Source organism: Pituophis catenifer, unplaced genomic scaffold (assembly GCF_029215685.1).
Source record: "Pituophis catenifer annectens isolate HBS135680 unplaced genomic scaffold, rPitCat1.0.hap2 SCAF_5, whole genome shotgun sequence".
In the NCBI taxonomy this organism is placed as follows: Eukaryota; Metazoa; Chordata; class Lepidosauria; order Squamata; family Colubridae; genus Pituophis; species Pituophis catenifer.
Genome location: NW_027256885.1, coordinates 79,670,754 through 79,691,965, shown reverse-complemented (window position 1 = coordinate 79,691,965; position 21,212 = coordinate 79,670,754). Strand labels below are relative to the sequence as shown.

General features: G+C 41.6%; 1 protein-coding gene across 1 annotated transcript in view; it reads right to left on the bottom strand.

Moving 5' to 3' along the window:
• Positions 1–11,198: 11,198 nt before the first annotated feature.
• Positions 11,199–21,212, bottom strand: part of SNRK (SNF related kinase) — a 258,721-nt gene continuing 248,707 nt past the window's right edge. The window contains exon 8 of the mRNA XM_070944393.1: positions 11,199–12,414. Within this exon, the coding sequence (XP_070800494.1) occupies positions 11,199–12,414 (1,216 nt within the window). The remainder of the gene's footprint in view (positions 12,415–21,212) is intronic.

The following is a 21,212-nucleotide window of genomic DNA, read 5'->3' as shown; positions in this document are numbered from 1 at the left end:
CCATGTCTTTTTTTTCTCCTCTTTTTTTTGGCTGGTTGGTTTTTTGAGTGTTTGAATTTTGATGATAAATAAAAAATTGGATTAAGGTAAGAAGAACCTGAAGAATCAGAAATTTTTGGTTTTTTGCTTCTTCATTTTTTTTCTCTTCTTCTTTTTTTTTAATTTTTTTTTGACCTTTTGCTATGTGTTTTTGGGTGTGATGGAGCTTTTTGATTTCTATTTTTAACCAATCCATTAGACGGGGTGGATTAGGTATTTGGATTATAAATTTAAATTTTATTTGGATTATAAATTCAGTGGATTATAACAGACAAGACAAGACAAGATGAAGAAGAAAACAACGGTTACCTTCCACAACACCAGCTTCAAGCCCTGCAGTGCAGAGGACACTGGATACCATGGCCATGCAATTGGAACTAAAAAATATGATACAGGTTTTTCATGAAGACTTCAAAGAAAGAATGGAGAAGGTAGAAGGAGAACTTAAAGAAGTGAAGGCGATGATGGGAAAGAATGAAGAAAGAATACAGAAAGTGGAGGAAAAGGCAGATTTAACAGAAAAAAAAAGTGGAGGAAATGGATGACAGACTCACAATGGCTGACAAAAACCAGGAAAAAAATTATTTCTCTCGAAATGGACAGAGCAGAGTACTATTTAAGATTTCAAAACATAGAAGAGAAGGGAGAGAACTTGGCAGAAGTGATGGCGGAGATACTGGTGGAAGTGGTGGAGGAACACAAGGAAAAGATATTAAATGGGATTGACGAGATATACAGAGTGCATACTTGATATGCAATGAGAAATAAACTGCCAAGAGAGGTGCATGTAAGATTTACAAGGAAAGCAGTAAAAACAGAAATATTACAGGTAGCGAGAAATACTCCAATAAAATATAAAGACAAAGAGATTGTGGTGCTGAAACAGATACCCAGAAGAGTGCGAGATCTGAGGAGAGAATATCAATTTCTGACAAAACTCTTAATCCAAAAAGGAGTAAATTTCAGATGGTTAATACCAGAAGGAATATTTGTTTATTGGCAAGCGCAAAGACATAGACTGGACTCGATAGAGAAAGCGGAATTATCTTATGATCAATATTTGGGGCCCCAAAAAGAACAAAGATTGAGAGAGGAAAAAGAAACTAAAGTCCAAGATGAAGCAGTGAAAGAAAAAGAAGATCAAAAAGGAGAGACGACAAAAGAACAAGAAGAAAAGGCAATAAGAGAGGGGGCAAGGTCAAAAGAGGCCAAGGACCAAAGAGAAATAAGAATTACAAGATCAACAAAAACTAGTAACAAGTAAAATATGGAAGAAGAAACCAAAGCAATATCAATAAATATTAATGGTTTGAATTCGGTGATAAAAAGGAAAAGAACTTTTAATAAATTGGGAAAATTAAAAATGGACATTGTATGTCTACAAGAAGTTCATATTGGAAAGCAATACAAAAAATTATTGGAGTATCCAAAATTGGGCAATTTGTTTACCGCATTGACACATCAAAGCAAAAGAGGCGTAGTATTATACATTAAAAAGAGACTAGAACCTAAACAAATATATGCTGATGAAGAAGGGAGGATTTTAATGGTGGAAGTAACAATGAACTATAAACAAATATTGTTGGTGGCGATATATGCACCAAATGATAAACAAGAAGAATTCTATGGAAAATTGTGCAGAAAAATAATAGAATTTGAATTTGACAATATTTGCATAATGGGAGACTTTAATGCGATAAGGGAAGTAGATTGGGACTATAAGACGACAAAAGTTAATAAGAAACCTAGAAAAGCACTCCCAAAGTCCTTTCTCACAATGGTAGATGAAATAGGCATTAAAGATGTTTGGAGAGAAAGACATTTGAAAGAAAAGCAGTATACTTTTTATTCAAATAGGCACAAGTCATGGTCCAGAACAGATATGATGTGGATGTCAACTGATTTATTAGCGAATGTACAAGATATAAGCATTGAAACAAGTATTTGGGTGGACCATAATCCGATTATAATTATATGGAAGGGACAAAGAAAGAGATTAAGATGGACATTGAATCAAACAATATTAAATGAAAAAGAGTTTCAACAATCTGTAGAGAAAGAATTAGGTTTCTTTTTTAAGGAAAACAGAAAGGAAGACACCTCATTGCAAAATGTGTGGGATACAGTTAAAGCATATATTCGAGGGTTGGCAATGACCTATTTGGGAAAAAGAAATAAAAAGAAAAGACAAACACAGAAAAAATTGGAAGAAGAATACAAAGAACTGGAGATGAAATTACAAAAAAATACGCAAAGCAAGAGGATTAAAAACCAAATGGATTTGAAAAAACATGAAATGAACTTAATTGAAAAGGAAGACTTGGCTTATCAAATAAAGATGTCTAAACAAAACTTTTTTGAAAATGCTAATAAGCCAGGTAGATGGCTGGCATATAAAATGAGAAAGGAGAAGGAGAAAAAATTAATTAATCAACTAATAGATGAAGGAGGACAGATATGTTACCGAAATGAGGAAAAGAAAAAAGTGGTACAGAAATATTATAAGAGATTTTATGAACAAGAGACAGTATCAGAAGAGAAGATTATACAATATTTAGAAAAGTCTAATTTACCAAAAATACCAGAAGAATATAAAGAGTCTCTAGAGGGAAGAATAACAATGATGGAAGTGATAGAAAGCATCAAAAGACAGAAGAATGGCAAAACACCAGGTCCAGATGGATTACCAGCAGAATTGTATAAAACTTTCCAGGATGTGCTTAGTAATATGATGCTGGAAGTGTTTAATGACCTTTTAGTAAATGCAAAAATACCTGACTCAGTATATTACTCAGTATATTACTCTTATACCGAAGGAGGATGCAGATTTACAACAAACTAAAAACTATAGACCGATTTCTTTGCTAAATGCAGATTATAAAATATTTGCATCAATAATGGCAAATAGACTGAAGAGGTTGTTAAATGATTTTGTACATGTAGATCAAAATGACTTTCTACCAAAAAGACAAATTAGAGATAATATGATAATGATTCTGAATATTTTAGAATACTATGAAGCACACCCAGAAAAACTAATGGCATTGATGTTTTTAGATGCGTAAAAAGCTTTTGATAATGTGAATTGGAAATTTATGACAAAACAATTACAGATTATGGAATTTGGGGGGAGATTTATAAAGATGATTGAGACAATCTATAACAAACAATTTGCAAAAATAATAAATGGAGATATGACGGAGAAAGTAAATATTATGAAAGGAACAAGGCAAGGATGTCCTCTATCACCATTGTTATTTGTGCTGATGTTAGAGGTGTTAAATAGAAATATAAGACAAAATGAGGAGATAAAAGGGACAAAAATTAAAAAAAGAAGAGCATAAATTATAAGCATTTGCTGATGATTTAGTGTTTATTTTAGAGGAGCCATTAGAAGTAGGACCTAAACTGATAGAACAAATAGAGGAATATGGAGAAGTGGAAGGATTGAAAATTAATAAAGATAAAACAAAGATATTAGTGAAAAACATCACAGAGAAACAGAAAAGAGAATTAATGGAGAAATTAGACATTCAGATTACTAAAAAAGTAAGATATTTGGGAATACAATTAACAGCAAAATGTGCAACGATCAAAGAAGATAATTATTATAAGTTGAAAGGCCAAATTGAAACAGATTTGGGAAAATGGGGAAAATTGCAACTTTCATTAACGGGAAGAATAGCAGTAATTAAGATGAATATATTACCTAGACTGCTGTTCTTATTTCAGACAATACCAATGAAATTGGAAAAGAAATATTTAAAAAATTTGAATAAAATGATATTGAAATTTATATGGCAGGGGGAAAAAGCAAGAATTAATATGAAAATGTTACAAGATGTAAGACTAAGAGGAGGATTTGGATTACCAAACTGGGAACTATATTATCAAGCAGCAGCATTATCTTGGATAAAAGAATGGATTGTGTTGAGAAATACAAGACTATTAACTTTAGACGGGCATGATCTACAACTAGGTTGGCACGCTTTTTTATGGTATGGGAAGAACAAGATACATAGCTATTTTCAAAGGCACTATGTAAGAAATGCATTATTAGTAGTATGGGAAAAAATTAGAGAGAAACATTATTTGAAAATACCAACATGGCTTTCAACAATGGAAGCATTTGTACATCCAAATCTTATTAAGATGAGAAATATTATAAGATATGAAGACATGTTATCAGCAACAGGGGAATTGAAAACGAAACAAGAATTAGATAAACAAGGGATTGAAATGGAGTGGTATACTCAGCTGCAAATACAATCGAGATATGAAAAAGATGTAAAGCTATATGGTTTTTACTTGGAAATGACAGTATTGGATGAGATACTCACAGGAACTGAGGAAAAAATGATTAGGTAATTGTATAGTTATTTACTTGAAGTGAAGTTAGAAGAAGAGCAAGTCAAAGAAACAATGATTTTATTTTTTTTTTTATTTTTAATTTGATTTATATGCCGCCCTTCTCCGAAGACTCAGGGCGGCTTACAATGTGCTCAGCAATATGATAGCATGGGGAAAAAAATTTGGATATATGATTGAGTTAGATAAATGGCAGCAATTATGAGAAAGAAATTATAAATTAACAATGGCCAGAGCATATAAAGAGAACCTATATAAAATGTTTTATAGATGGCACATGCCACCAGAAAGATTGGCAAAAATGTTTAAAGATAAATCAGCTAAATGTTGGAAATGTCATCAGATGCCAGGATCATATTATCATATGTGGTGGACATGTCCAGAAGCGAGAAACTATTGGACAAAGATTAGAATATGGCTAGAGAAAATGACACAGCAACATATTGACTTAAAACCAGAATTGTTCCTGTTGGGTATTCTTTCAGAGAAGTATAGTAAAGAACACACATATTTGATAATACATGTAATAATGGTGGCGACAATTGTATTTGCACAAAATTGGAAAGCAGAAAAAATTCCTACAAAGGGAGAGGTAATTAAGAAAATATTGGAATGTGTAGAAACGAATAGGTTGACATTGGCAATTAAAGGGAAAGAAGAGTCGGAGTATTATAACATATGGGGAAAATTTTATCAATGGATAGAAAATGAGTATAGATAATAAACATGGTAAAGATAAGAACTTTGGGATGATTAAGTTGTAGTATATTAAAATTAAATGAAAAAGGAAAGACAAATGTATGTATTAAGAAATGATGATAAATTATGAAGAATGAGGGCACAAAAATGTTATACCCAGATGACACATGGATTGATTAATAATGTACAGGAATGTAAGAAGAGATATAATTATAAAGTAAAACAGAAATTTGAAATGAAGATTATGTGAATAGAAATCGGGGCTGCTCGAATACCATCTCAGATTGAATTGAAAAAGGAAACAACAAGGGAGTGGAAAAGGGGAGAGGAGTAAAGAGGGGGAGGGAGGAGAGTTGGGAGGTGAGAAGAGAAGAGAAGAAAAACAGGAAAAGGAGGGGAAGAAAGAAGGGGAAAAGAAGAGGAGAGAGGGTAAGAAAGGGAGGAAGAAGAGAGGAGAAGGGAAAGAGGAGAGGAAGGAGAAAAGGGAAGGAGAGGAGGAACGAGGAAAGTAGAAAGAGATAGAAGAGGAGAGAGAAGGGAAGAAGAAAAGGAAAGGTTGTATTAAAATAAAGGAAGGAGATGGTAGAAGAGCAGACCCGAACAACTAATTAGCAAATGGAAGTTAAAGAATAAGATGAATGAATAATGATTAATGATGGACAAAAGACTGTACATTTGAATATGTTGATAAAAAATAAAAATAAAAAACTTTTATTAAAAAAAAAAGGAACTACAGATGGGGGCTGGTTGACAATACCAACTGTGACTGTGGGAACGCCTCACAAACTTCACATCATATTGCAATGGAATGCCCCCTCAGAAGGTTCCCTAGATCCCTGCAAAAACTACATCATCTAGATATCTGGCAATAGGTTTAGCCACTCTAGTAACTGCTCATACATAATTTAATTTTATTCAGAATTTTATTAATCATTCATATTGTGCATTTTTAAAATAATTAACTGTTCTGGTGTTTTATATTTTGATATACGTTTTATATGCCGTTTTGTGAATTTTATGCATTAATGCTGTATTCCGTTACGCCATACGAAATAAGAACATAATTTATAACCTGACCAAATCTGAAGAAGTACAGACATTTTAAACTGTTAGCAATTTCTTTTCCTTGCACTTTTTAAAACTATGATCAATATTTACAAACCACATTTCAAATTTCAGCTGTGATATTAATAATTGCTTTACCAGATGTATTTCATCCAATAATTTAGTTTATGTGTACTCTTCCACACCTCTGTGGCTATTACATAATCCCATAATAAGTAAAAGTCTTATCATTTGGGCTTTGGATATGGTTTGTTAGTAAACTGAACACAGCTGCATCATAGTCTTCTCCAAGTTAAATAATACAAAAGGAATGGTCATTTGAGCAGTTTTAAACTGGCTATTGTGTATTTTTAAAGACACACAGCATCTTGAACAGAACAAACCCCCCCCCCCATACTTTAGTTTGGATTTTTAGTTCTATTAAAAATAAGAACAAATCTCAAAATACAATGTCGTTTAAAGAGTACAACACTCCTAAAAACTCTTACCTTCATAATGGATAAAGATACCCAGGACCCATATGTACCTAAGGAAAAGGGGAAAGTTTAATACTGCACATGTGCAGTAGGCAGAATATAAATACATAGACAACCACTCACTAATAGTTAGATATAATCATAGTTTTCTATTACATCTGGGTCAATATCAGTGGTGGGTTCCTCTCGGTTCGGCCGAGCCGGTAGCGGTGACGATATGATGTCACCGAACCGGTTCTGCTCCCCCGCCCCTCCCCGCCCTCCACCCCCACCCGCGTTATTCTTACCTTTTATTTGGCCCAACTCCCAATTTATTGCTGCCTCCTGAGTCCCAGCTGATGGCTAGAGGGAAAAAAACTGTTTAAACTCTTGCCGCGGGGCTTCAAAGGGCTGCCCTACAGCTGATCAGTGTTAAAAGAAAACAAATGAGTAGACCGGTGCCTGCAAAAATAAATGGGTAGACCCAGTGGTGGGATTCTACTTCGGTAGAACCGGTTGTTAAGTAGTTAAGTCAGTGGTTGCCAAAGTGGGCGGTACTGCCCCCTGGGGGGCGGTGGGATGCCTTAGGGGGGCGGTAAGAGGCAAGGGGGGCGGCAGGGGGGCGCTAGATGCAAAAGGGGGCGACAGGGGGGCGCTAAGTGGCAAGGAGGGTGGCCCCCACCCTTTGGCCTGTGCCTCGCAGCAGTTACCTCCTTGCAAGCAAACAGCAAGAAAAAACAGGCCCTTTCAGCTTCAGCATAGGCTAATTAGCCCATTGATTAGATCTGCCTCCCGACTCTCAGCTGATTTGCTCTCAGCTGTTTTGCACAGGGCTCAGCTGCTTGCTGCAAAGAGCTAAATTGCTGGAGCAGATTTTTTTTTCTCCTTATGCAAATCAAGCTGAAAACGAAACTGAAAGTAAAGCAGGGTGTTGGCTGTTACCTTGGAAAATTAGGCAGAGGCAGATTTCTTTTCTTTTTCCTCACCAAAAAAGGTAGGTGCAAACAATGGGAAATTTAGGGCAAAAGAGGAGAGTTCAAGATTTTAAAACACAAAAGAAAAAAAGCTCTATTTAACTAGGGAATTGTAATAATTGAGATACTATTAATTGTATATTGTGTTGAAAGCAGAAATGGTTAAGTTGTGGTTTGGAGGAATATATGGGGGAAATTATTTGGTTTATTATTATTGGTAAATATAATTAATTGATTTGTAAGAAATTGGATTGCATGGAAATAATTGGAATATTCATGTTCATATTGATTAATATACAAAAAAGATAGTTATATAACTAATTGATTTATATTAAAATGTTGAATTTGTATTAAACAACTGTAATATTACATAATTAACCAATGTGAGCATGGATATAAAAATAGATGACAATGGGAAGGGGTATAATATAGAATAGAAGGGAAAAATTGAATTTGATTAAGATTAGAGATGAGGATGAAGGGTAATATTGGTTTTGTAAAAAATAGATGAGGAATAAATATGGCAAAAAGGAAATATAGAAATTGTAAATTTAATTGAAATGACTAAACACTGTCATAAGTGCGAAGACCGGTCAAAAGTGCGAGGACCTGTCAGAAATCACTTTTTTCAGCCCTCTGGGTAGTCCTTTTGTGCATATGGACTACTCGGAGGGCTGAAAAAGTTATTTTTGACTGGTCCTCACACTTTTGACCAGTCCTTGAATTTACGACTGTCCTCACATTTTACGTTTTTTGCCCTATCTTATCACCATGGTGAAGAGAAGCAGTTGTGAAATGAGTGACATGGTTGTTAAGAATGCTGCACGGGCATAAATGTGAGGGTAATCATAAGTGTGAGGACCAGTCAAAAGTGCGAGGACCTGTCAGAAATGAGTTTTTTCAGCCCTCTGAGTAGCCATGGCCACCCGGTCACATGACCAGCTAGCCACGCCCACAAAATAAGCCACGCCCACAGAACTGGTAGTAAACAAATTTAGAACCCACCCCTGGTCAATATGTCAGCTTTTAAGTGCTGAAACAGAAACCACACTAGTGAGCATATAAAGTTGACATGGAAGTATTTTTTGCACCAATCAAGAGACCATTTTTATTAATTGGATTTTTGTCACACACCATGAATAGTTACATAGTGAAGAAAGCCAAACATTGCTGGAAGAAATTGACAAAGATCAAGTGATATTTCTGTACCCTCTCTTAAAATGCTTAGCTTTCCTCCATTCAGTTCTGCATAATTTAACTGATACTTGCAAAATTAATTCTGTGTCACGATTGTTTCATCTTAAATACAGATATATTGCTAGAGGTACATTATATATTCATACAGAAAAATACAAGACTAGTTGATTTACACAATATTTATATGCTACAGTAACTTTAAGCAATTTGTAAAGACAAATTTAAGGGGTACAGGAAACTATTACTTGTTCTATAATTGTTTGGTCCAATATATTTTAATGTAGAGGTTATGCTCTCCCTCTTTAACAGAACATAATACAACATACAATACATGCACAGTCATTCACTTGTGAACAAATGAATAAAAGACAGCATTCAAGCTAACATCTGTACACCCAAGTAGTTCACACAACCATACATAACTAAAGGCTATTTTACAGATATACAGCATAATGGTCAACACCGCTGATCTAAAGTGATTACTATACAGTCAGGTCCAGAAATATTGGGACATCGACACAATTCTAACATCTTTGGCTCTATACACCACCACAATGGAGTTGGAATGAAACAAACACAATGTGCGTTAACTGCAGACTGTCAGCTTTAATTTGAGGGTATGTACATCCAACTCAGGTGAACGGTGTAGGACTTACAGCAGTTTGCATATGTGCCTCCCACTTGTTAAGGGACCAAAAGTAATGGGACAGAATAATAATCATAAATCAAACTTTCCCTTCTTAATACTTGGTTGCAAATCCTTTGCAGTCAATCACAGCCTGAAGTCTGGAACGCATAGACATCACCAGACGCTGGGTTTCATCCCTGGTGATGCTCTGCCAGGCCTCTACTGCAACTGTCTTCAGTTCCTGCTTGTTCTTGGGGCATTTTCCCTTCAGTTTTGTCTTCAGCAAGTGAAATGCATGCTCAATGGGATTCAGGTCAGGTGATTGACTTGGCCATTGCATAACATCCCACTTCTGTCCCTTCAAAAACTCTTTGGTTGCTTTTGCAGTATGCTTTGGGTCATTGTCCATCTGCACTGTGAAGCGCCGTCCAATGAGTTCTGCAGCATTTGGCTGAATGTGAGCAGATAATATTGCCCGAAACACTTCAGAATTCATCCTGCTGCTTTTGTCAGCAGTCACATCATCAATAAATACAAGAGAACCAGTTCCATTGGCAGCCATACATGCCCATGCCATGACACTACCACCACCATGCTTCACTGATGAGGTGGTATGCTTAGGATCATGAGCAATTCCTTTCCTTCTCCATACTCTTCTCTTCCCATCACTCTGGTACAAGTTGATCTTGGTCTCATCTGTCCATAGGATCTTGTTCCAGAACTGTGAAGGCTTTGTTAGATGTTGTTTGGCAAACTCTAATCTGCCCTTCCTGTTTTTGAGGCTCACCAATGGTTTACATCTTGTGGTGAACCCTCTGTATTCACTCTGGTGAAGTCTTCTCTTGATTGTTGACTTCGACACACATACACCTACCTCCTGGAGAGTGTTCTTGATCTGGCCAACTGTTGTGAAGGGTGTTTTCTTCACCAGGGAAAGAATTCTTCGGTCATCCACCACACTTGTTTTCCGTGGTCTCCCAGGTCTTTTGGTGTTGCTGAGCTCACCGGTGCATTCCTTCTTTTTGAGAATGTTTCAAACAGTTGTTTTGGCCACGCCTAATGTTCTTGCTATCTCTCTGATGGGTTTGTTTTGTTTCTTCAGCCTAATGATGGCTTGCTTCACTGATAGTGACAGCTCTTTGGATCTCATCTTGAGAGTTGACAGCAACAGATTCCAAATGCAAATAGCACACTTGAAATGAACTCTGGGCCTTTTATCTGCACATTGTAATTGGGGTAATGAGGGAATATCACACACCTGGCCATGGAACAGCTGAGAAGCCAATTGTCCCATTACTTTTGGTCCCTTAACAAGTGGGAGGTACATATACAAACTGCTGTAAATCCTACACCGTTCACCTGAGTTGGATGTACATACCCTCAAATTAAAGCTGACAGTCTGCAGTTAATGCACATTGTGTTTGTTTCATTCCAACTCCATTGTGGTGGTGTATAGAACCAAAGATGTTAGAATTGTGTTGATGTCCCAATATTTCTGGACCTGACTGTATATACACATATACATATACATATACACACAGTCGTATAGAAAAACAGAAGAAACAAAAACTCTTGGGGTTGGTCAAAAAGATGTCATTCCTAGGCTGTACATAATGTATGATAAGATAATGTATGTATTTACAGCAACTTGAAAATGAAAACAGCAACAAAGTTTATTGCCAAGACAACAAAAGGTTCAGTGAAATAAAATATTCACACCTCTGAACAGAAAGATTAGTGATGTCAAGTAGAATGGGTTAAATTTGATTATTGTCAAACGACATGACAGCAAGTTGTCTGACCCAATGTACATAACAGTCCCTCCTTTGGGTCTCGCTGAATATTCACAGATATTGCTTTTTCACATAGAGGTAGTTGTAGCACATTATTTTTCAAGTTCTTGTTCTTTGTTTGTTCTAACTCATTTGCTGCATCTGACATTTGGTCAGAAAACAATTTTATGCTGCCCAAAGGTGAAACTGGATTTACACTCCCAGAATTTATGCACATTTTCCATATTGATTTCTCTTGCACCTTAACACTGGAAAATGAAATGGTGTTTTGGGGATTAATTATGTACTTATTGCTACTGTGAATCTGAGAACCTAAACAAATGCTCATCAACTTGAGGCTTTCAACCAGATCACCCGCACATTTTGATGACAACTGTACAGAATTACCAGATCCTGCACATCTGCGAGTGGAACCTGAATTGTTATTCATGCTTCCACTAGAGCTACTGGAAGGATTTCCACCCTCTTTATGATTATCACCAGGACTTGTTTTGCCAACCCCTCCATTTCCATTGCTTGGTTTGCCTTGTCCACTTCCATCTCCCTGATTGCCAGGAGGACCTTCACTGCTATCTCTTCTATGCCAGGAGTAAGTAAATCCACTATCTTTATCTAGACATCGCCTGCTTTCTGAGTCATCATCACTTGTTTCTGAGCTACTGCAACTAGATCCACGACCCTGACTTTTCCTTCTGTGGTAATGTTTATGCACAGTGCTGGGTGAAGCAATATTCATTTTTAGCCGACTAAGTTTTGGAGGCAAATTCTCATCTGTATCAAATTCATCATCAGATTCCCCCTCCTCAAAAATCTGATTAAGGACCGGGGCACTTTTCCGAGAAGTAAGACGACTTGTAACAGAAGGCTTATGACGCAGAACAACTTGATTCGACAGGGAAACAGTTTTTTTATCTTCTTCATCCTCCTCTTCATCTTCTTGTACTCTAAACAAGCACTTCCGACTACTAGTTGTAGGTTTTAAATTTACTGAGGGAACAACTGAAAGCGTTGATCCAGCTAATTCAGGAATATCCTCTTTCTTGGCTGAATCATTAAGTGCCTTACTTCTGTGTCCATTCAGAACATTTTCAGCACTATGAGCAGGAGACTGAGGAACAGCTCCATGGGTCAAAGGAGAAGCTGTAAGGTCATCATCTAAATCTTGAGGAACATCAATTTTTGTTGGCCATGATTGCCTAGAATAACAATAAAATGGGGAAAACAGATTTGGTTAAAACTAAAAAGCAAAACTAGCAAACTCTCTACTCCTTGATAATTGTTTCTCATTTTTCAATACAGTATATTACTGCTGCCAATAATATAAAAAGGTGAGAAATAATCAACATGCATTTTAAAATTAGTCATATTTTTTTTTACTTGTTAGCTTGGGTACAAACAATTGAACAATTAATTCTGTCTGGCTGCACTTTAAACTTCAGTTTCTTAAATCTTTTCAGGCCATTGCCAAGTCTTGTCTGAAAATGAAGAGACAATTTGAGGCATTTTATGAGATAACATCAGCATATAAAGAAAAAGGAAATTACGCTAAGTCCCAAACCAACCTTTGGATCCAACGTTTTCTTTTTCTTTTTTATTTACTAAAGTAATATTTCTTGCTTCATATAGCAATAGCAATAGCACTTAGACTTATATACCACCCCATAGTACTTTACAGCACTCTCTGGGCGGTTTACAATGTCAGAATATTGCCCCCAACAATCTGGGTCCTCATTTTACCAACCTTGGAAGGATGAAAGGCTGAGTCAACCTTGAGCCAATCAGGATCGAATTCCAGGCTTTGGGCAGGGTTAGCCTGCAATACTGCATTCTAACCACTGCAGCACCAGGGCTGTTTGACCAAGTGTTTTAAAGACAGTGGTGTTTTCCTGAACTCGTTTGGGCTCTTTCTATATCACAATATAAAATTAATTTTAGCCTCTATTATAATGGTTTTATATAATGGTCTTCCTGAAGAGACTCTCTTAATTATATCTTCCAGTCATTTATTCTATTTGTACATTTAAATTAGTTTGATATTTTTAGACAGTTTATTTATTTATTTTGCTATCTCCTGCTTTTTCACACAAGCATTATTCAGAAAACGCTGCAATAAGATTTAAGTGTTACTATCTTTAACTGCCTTGTCTTTCTGTATCTCAAAATAAAAACCATAGTTCTGTTTTAACAAATATTAAAAGACACTCTCTTATTTTGCATCCATATTAGATTTAATGCATCTATTATTAAATTTGAGCACCAGTATTTGTTAGCCTTGAAATTCATATAACGTCTCTCATCCTACAATTCATTCAGTTAAGGACACTGACTGTGAGCCCTTTACCTAAAAATCTACACATCTGATCTATATTCACTATGAGAAACAATGTATTATTATTGAACGAGCACACAGACTTCTAAAGAGTTTTACCATTTTCCATAGCCAACACCCTTTCAAATACGCACTGCTTATTTTTCAGAAGCTTTAAGTTTGTTATACAGATAATTAACAGAACAATAACAGAATAACAGAGTTGGAAGGGACCTTGACGGTCTTCTAGTCCAACACCCTGCTTAGGCAGGAAACCCTTTACCATTTCAGACAAATGGTTGTCCAATCTCTCCTTAAAAACTTCCAGTTTTGGACCACTCACAACTACTGGAGGCAAGCTGTGACACTGGTTAATTGTTCTGTCAGGAAATTTCTCCTTAGTTCTAGGTTGTTTCTCTCCTTGATTAGTTTTCATCCATTGCTTCTTGTCCTGCCTTCAGGTGCTTTGGAGAATAGCTTGACTCCCTCTTCTTTGTGGCAACCCCTGAGCTATTGGAACACTCACCCCTTGTCCTTCTTTTCATTAAACTAGACAAACCCAATTCCAGCAACCATTTTTTATATGTTTTAGCCTCCAGTCCCTTAATCATCTTTGTTGCTCTTCTCTGCACTCTTTCTAGAGTCTCAACATCTTTTTTACATCATGGTGACCAAAACTGGGTGCAGTATTCAAAGTGTGGTCTTATCAAGGCATTATAAAGTGGTATTAACACTTCACGTGATCTTGATTCCATCCCTCTATTTATGCAGCCTAGAACTGTGTTGGCTTTTTTGGCAGCTACAGCACACTGCTGGCTCATATTTAAGTGATTGTCCACTAGGACTCCCAAGATCCCTCTCACAGTTACTACTATTGAGCAAGGAACCACATATACTGTACCTGTGCATTTTGGTTTTCTTGCCTAAATGTAGAACCTTACTTTTTTCAGCATTGAATTTCATTTTGTTAGATAGTGCCCAATGTTCAAGTCTGTCAAGATCCTTCTGTATCTGTGATGACCCAGGACCAGGCATGAAAGTCACACAGCCAGCTGAGAGTTCAAACTCCCCTTTAATCAGGGGTGAAATCCAGCAGGTTCTGGAGAACCGGTAGCGGAAATTTTGAGTAGTTCGGAGAACCGGCAAATACCACCTCTGGCTGGCCCCAGAGTGTGGTGGGAATGGAGATTTTGCAGTATCCTTCCCCTGGAGTGGGGTGGGAATGGAGATTTTGCAGTATCCTTCCCCTGCCACACCAAGCCACGCCCACCAAGCCACACCACGCCCAAGCCACGCCCACAGAACCGGTAGTAAAAAAAATTGGATTTCACCACTGCCTTTAATGCTCCAAATTTCCCCCCAAACGCTCCCACATTCTTGGCAAGTCCCAGAGCAAAGCGCGCGCACACACACGGCAGCCTCTGGCTGTGCCCAGTCCAGCAAAACAAAGGAACAGGGAAATGAGTCCATGAAACAAGGAACAAATAAGGAGTCCACCAAGTCTTTGAAGTCAAGGATACCTTCTGCGCATGCTCGAAGATGGCGGTGTCGGGTTAGCTCCTGATCTGACGATGGGGGCTGTTTGGTCTTTTCGGGGGGTGTAGGGTTGCTAAATCCATCTGCGACCCCGAGCCCCAGCCCAACCTGGGGAGGATTTTTACTCCCTCCGTGACATCGTGGTTGGAGCGAGGGGCTAGCACTTTGGGAGAGGCCCTGGAGGCGCTGAGGACGCTGCGGAATGCTGTGGAGTGCCGCGGAGGGGATAGCGGCGGCGTCGATGCTGTGGAACCACCCTGGGCACTGCGGAACTGCCTTGGAGCGCCGTGGGGACATGGTGGTGATGGCAGCACTGTAGGATATCACAGAGCGCCGAGAAGGCAATGGCGGCGGTGGCGGTGGCAGCAGCAGCAGCGGCGGTGGCAGCGATGGTGGTGGCAGCTTGGCTTGGCCGCAGGGAATCATCTAGCTCCGGTCCTTATTCTCCATCAAAGATGAGGGGCTGGAGGGGGCTGGCGACGCCGGCGGTAGTGCGAACAGCCGTGGGGTGATGCCCCCCTCCTCCCCCCTACACTCAAAGCAACAGAGCCAAGGTGGTGCTGGTGATGGAGGCTAGCTGGCGGCGTTGGTTGCCCCCCCCACAGACGCATCTGTTTATGGTGCTGGGGTGAGGGGGGCGGCACTAGCGCCGTTGATGGCGTCTGCCGCAGAATACCGCAATGGTAGTTGTTTGCTGAGGGTGAAGAGAAGAAGCCGAGGTGAGGAGGCCTGGACTTATAAATCGGCAGAGGAGGAGATGTTACCCTCCTCTGGGGATACTGTTTCCCCCCTCCCTCTCCCCGCCTTCCCCCCCTCCTTTATGGGGGGAGGGGTTTACGAACCGCTACACTTTGGACCCCTTACCATGTTCTATTCACACCCTCGCTGGTAGGAGAGACTGAGCACCATATGAGGGAGCTGAGGGATTTTCTATATCCCAACGGAGAGGACAGAACATCGTTCCCGATAACCATCTGTAACGGGACCGGCCGTCGTGAGAGGATGGTTGGTCATTAGCCTCCGTTGGAGAAAAAGAACATTGGACCTTCTCCCTGTCATGAGAGGACAGTGGAGTCCAGCCCTATAAATGGATATTTTGTGACCTTTTATGCTCAGTTATCCCTTTGGACTATGATAGACTCCTGGACTGGCCTTCCTTTCCCATCTTTGGTTCGGTTGATGCTCCAAAAAGCCGACCTTCTTGTGCTGCGAGACTCCCCCCTCTCGCAGGCCTGGCCCTCCACGTTATCGAGGGCCTATCTTGATGACTGGCTTTGGAACCCCGAGAGATGGCATGCAGCGAAGAGGGGGTTGAGGGGTTTTTTATTGGGATTTTTAAGGGGACCCGGGAGGAGGGGAGGGGGTTGTAGAGATGGACCTGGGGGGTTCATATAGCCACTGGGCGGGATGATGGGTCGCTTGGGCGCAGCAGAGGGATCACGGAAGAAAATTTGTCTGGGGAACAACGAGGTGTTGGGAAGGGCAGTGCAATTGAAATAGTGAGTGGGAGGGGCAGATATGACGGGCGCAGGGGACCACATCATGTTCCAGGGGTGCGCATACGCTGTCTACGAGCGATTGCACACTCTGGCCCCCAATGCGTGACTCGGGTCCTGGGTTGCACAGAGCCTCAGGCCCTGGGTCGGCGGCTGATGTTATGTAATGCCAGGTCAGTTGTTAACAAAGCCCCCCTCGTTTGTGATCTTATTTTGGAGGGGGGTGCAGACCTGGCAGGTATTACAGAGACCTGGTTGGGCCACGAGGGCGGGGTTCCCCTCGTTGAAATGTGCCCACCAGGTTTCTGTGCATTTCACCAGCCAAGGGCTCAGGGGAGGGGTGGGGGAGTGGCGGCGATTATTAGGGAAAATCTTAGTCCGAGGGAGACCACTGTTCCTCAGATAGCCGGATGTGAGTCCCTCCTTGTGAAGTGGGGCCGTGGAAGGCAGATGGGTTTGCTGACTACGTACCTGGCTCCCTGCCACGTGGCGGCGACCCTGCCCGAGCTGCTCGACGTTATTGCCGGGGTGGCGGTTGATATCCCCAGACTTATTGTCATGGGGGATTTCAACCTGCCATCTGCAGGTGAGGCATCAGAAGTGGCTCGGGAGTTCATGGCTTCCATGGCGGCCATGGACCTGACCCAGTTAGTTCAAGGCCCCACTCACACAGGGGGACACACTCTGGACTTGATTTTCGTCTCTGGTCAGTGGTTGAATGATCTTGGTAGAGGGGATTTAGACATTAAACCCTTGTCATGGACAGATCATTCTCTTCTTCGCTTGGACTTTCCTGCCGTTTCCACTGATGGCTGGTTTAAGGAAAACAAACACCTGCTCACACATAGGGACGGGTTTTCGTGGAAAGGGGACAAAATGTATGTACCGGAAGGGGTCCGGGGCCTGGTGTTACACCGATGCCATGATAATAAATCGGCTGGGCATTACGGTTTCCTTAAAACCCTGCATTTAACACGGCGTCAGTTTTGGTGGCCACATATGAGGAAAGATATAGAAACATACACACAAGACTGTTCCATATGCGCCAAGGCCAAATCCCGCCCTGGAAAACCTTTGGGAGTACTACAGACTGTAGCCACACCTACCCAACCGTGGGAGGAGATAGGGATGGACTTTATAGTCGATTTGCCAGACAGCAATGGGAACACGGTTATTTGGACTATTATCGATTTATTTTCTAAACAAGCTCATTTCATTCCGTGCCGAGGATTACCCTCAGCTCGTCAGCTATCTAAGCTATTTATACAACACATTTATAGGTTACACGGGGTACCCCGTCATATTATTTCTGATAGAGGGGTGCAATTTACAGCCCGATTTTGGAGGAACTTCCTCTCGGCTATTGGATCAACGCAAGGCCTCAGTTCGGCATTCCACCTTAGTACCAATAGGGCTGCAGAGAGAGCAAATGCAATGATAGAGCGATACCTTCGTTGCTATGTTTCATATCAACAGACCGATTGGTCTTCACTGCTACCGTTTGCGGAGGTCGCCTATAACAATGCAGTTCATAGCAGTACGGGTCTCACTCCTTTTCGGGTGGCAATGGGACGGGACTTTGTAGCGATACCTGAGTTAGATCAACCACCGACAACGTCGCCAATGCCCCATGAGTGGGCCGATAAGATGAATACGGTATGGCCCCAGGTCAGAGAGGCATTAGATAAAGCAACTCTCACATATAAAAGCCAGGCGAATAAGAAACGAGCACCGTTTCAACCATTCAAGGTAGGGGACATGGTATTTCTCTCTACCAAATACATCAAATTAAGGCTTCCTAGTAGGAAACTGGGACCGAAATATCTGGGCCCGTTTCCGGTGATACGAATAATAAATCCTGTGACTGTAGTACTAAAGTTACCTCCGTTATTGGGGAAGATCCACCCCGTATTTCATAGTAGTCTTCTCAAACCCACCAAACATATCCAAGTATTCGACCGTCCTGGTCCGGTCACGGAGGGCCATTACGAGATTGATGAAGTCCTAGATTCTAGATGGACAAGGGGGGTCCTCTCTTACCTTGTTAAATGGAAGGGTTATCCAGTAGAAGAGGCTTCTTGGATACCGCATAGTAATGTAAAAGCAAACCGACTGATTCGACGGTTTCATAGAATGTATCCTCACAAACCACGGTTATCTACTAATATGTGTAACTTATCTCTTACAGAAGGACACGTGGTGAAAGGGGAGCCACCTGTCGAGCCTAGCAACCTGCTCGACATCGCTAACGCGTGCTGAAAGCATCGAGGGACATATACATACTTGGTGGTGGTGGCCGTATGCGGGGTGTGGGGTGGTGGTATCGGGTGCGACGGGATTAGGGCTGTTCCGGAGGACACAGCAGCAGCACCTTCCAGAACACGCTGAAGACCAATTACGCCCCTAAAAGAGGGGCGTGGTAATAAACAAGGGTGCGGTCCTAATGAGTTAATGGAAAGATGGGCTATATAAACGCCCCATTCTTGGTGTAACATAGCGCCGATTTCAATCGTGTTTACGAATCACAGTGTGTAGCCGGATGCGGATGCGAATAAACCAGCGTGCCAAAAGAGCTGAATAAGGCTGTAGCTGTGTTTTGATTGCGTCTCGCATGGCATTCCTGAGACCGCCGCAGGGAGACGGAACCGATTAAATGGTTCCGTCCCAGGCACCAGATGGATCCCGAAAGGTTCCTGACGGAGCTTGGGCCATTTCCTGAGACCCTGGCACACGGCTCGACTGAAGACCTGGTGGCCGCCTGGGAGAGGGCGGCCGGTGGGGCTTTGGACCGCGTCGTGCCTTTGCGGCCTCTGACCCAATGCCGACCTCAATTGGCTCCTTGGTTCTCTGAGGAGCTGAGAGAGATGAAGCGTCGGAAAAGACGCCTAGAGAGCATTTGGAGGACTAGTCAATCCGATTCCGACTGGACACTGGTGAGGTCTTATATCAAGACCTACCTAGTGGCGATAAAAGCGGCAAAATTTAACTATTTTTCCGCTCATCGCATCTGCAGAGAACAGCCCAGCCGCTTTGTTTAATAATAATAATAATAATAATAATAATAATAATAATAATAATAATAATAATAATAATAATAATAATAATAATAATTTTATTTCTATACCGCCCTTCTCCCGAAGGACTCAGGGCGGTGTACAGCCTATTTAAAAACACAAGACAAAACAGCAGTTAAAAATTAAAATGATTAAATAGATTTGGCTCAATTTAAAACCCCAGAAATTTAAAATACCCCAATTTAAAATTATTATGTTGATAGCCCGGCCTGGCGGAACAACAGGGTCTTCAGTGCACAGCGAAACACCCGGAGGTCGGAGATCTTACGTATTTCTGGGGGCAGTTCATTCCACAGGGCTGGGGCTCCCACAGAGAAGGCCCTCCCCCTGGGTGTCGCCAGCCGACATAACTTGGCCGATGGCACCCTGAGGAGACCCTCTCTGTGGGAGCGGATTGGCCGGTGGGAGGCTATTGGTGGCAGAAGACGGTCTCGAAGATACCCGGGTCCTATGCCATGGAGCGCTTTAAAGGTGGTAACCAACACCTTGAATCGCACCCGGAAGACCACTGGAAGCCAGTGCAGCTCGCGCAGGAGGGGTGTCAAGTGGGCACAACAAGTTGCGCCCATAACCACCCGCGCGGCCGCATTCTGGACCAGTTGGAGCCTCCGAGTGCTCTTCAAGGGGAGCCCCATGTAGAGAGCATTACAATAGTCCAACCGGGAGGTAACAAGGGCATGAGTGACCGTGCGCAGGGCGTCCCGGTCCAGAAAGGGCTGCAACTGGCGGATCAGGCGAACCTGATAAAAGGCCCCCCTGGCCACGGCCGTCATATGCTCTTCTAAAGACAGCCGTGCGTCCAGGAGGACGCCCAGATTGCGAGCCCTCTCTGGGGGGGGCAAAGATTCACCCCCAATAGTCAGCGATGGCACCTGCTGACTATATCGGGGTGCCGGAAGCCACAGCCACTCGGTCTTGGAGGGGTTGAGTCTGAGCCTGTTCCTCCCCATCCAGACCCGCACGGCCTCCAGGCAGCGAGACATCACATCAAGGGCATCGTTGGGGTGATGTGGGGTGGAGATGTACAGCTGAGTATCATCAGCGTACAGATGACATTTCACCCCAAAACCACGGATGATCTCGCCCAGCGGCTTCACATAAATGTTGAACAGGAGGGGCGAGAGGACCGACCCTTGCGGCACTCCCCATGCGAGACGCCTCGAGGTCGACCTCTGCCCCCCTGCCAACACAAACTGCGAGCGGTCGGAGAGGAAGGAGGAGAACCACCGCAGAACGGTGCCCCCTATTCCTAACCCCCTCAACCGCTGCAGCATGATACCATGGTCGATGGTATCAAAAGCCGCTGAGAGATCTAATAGGACTAGGACAGAGGAACAACCCCTGTCCTGAGCCCTCCAGAGAACATCCACCAACGCGACCAATGCCGTTTCTGTGCTGTGCCCCTGCCTGAAGCCCGACTGGTACGGGTCTAGATAGATAGCTTCATCCAGGTGCCTGGGCAGTTGTCGTGCCACCACACTCTCAACAACCTTCGCCACAAAACGAAGGTTGGAGACCGGACAGTAGTTGGCTAATTCAGCCAGGTCCAGGGAAGGCTTCTTGAGGAGGGGCCTCACCAC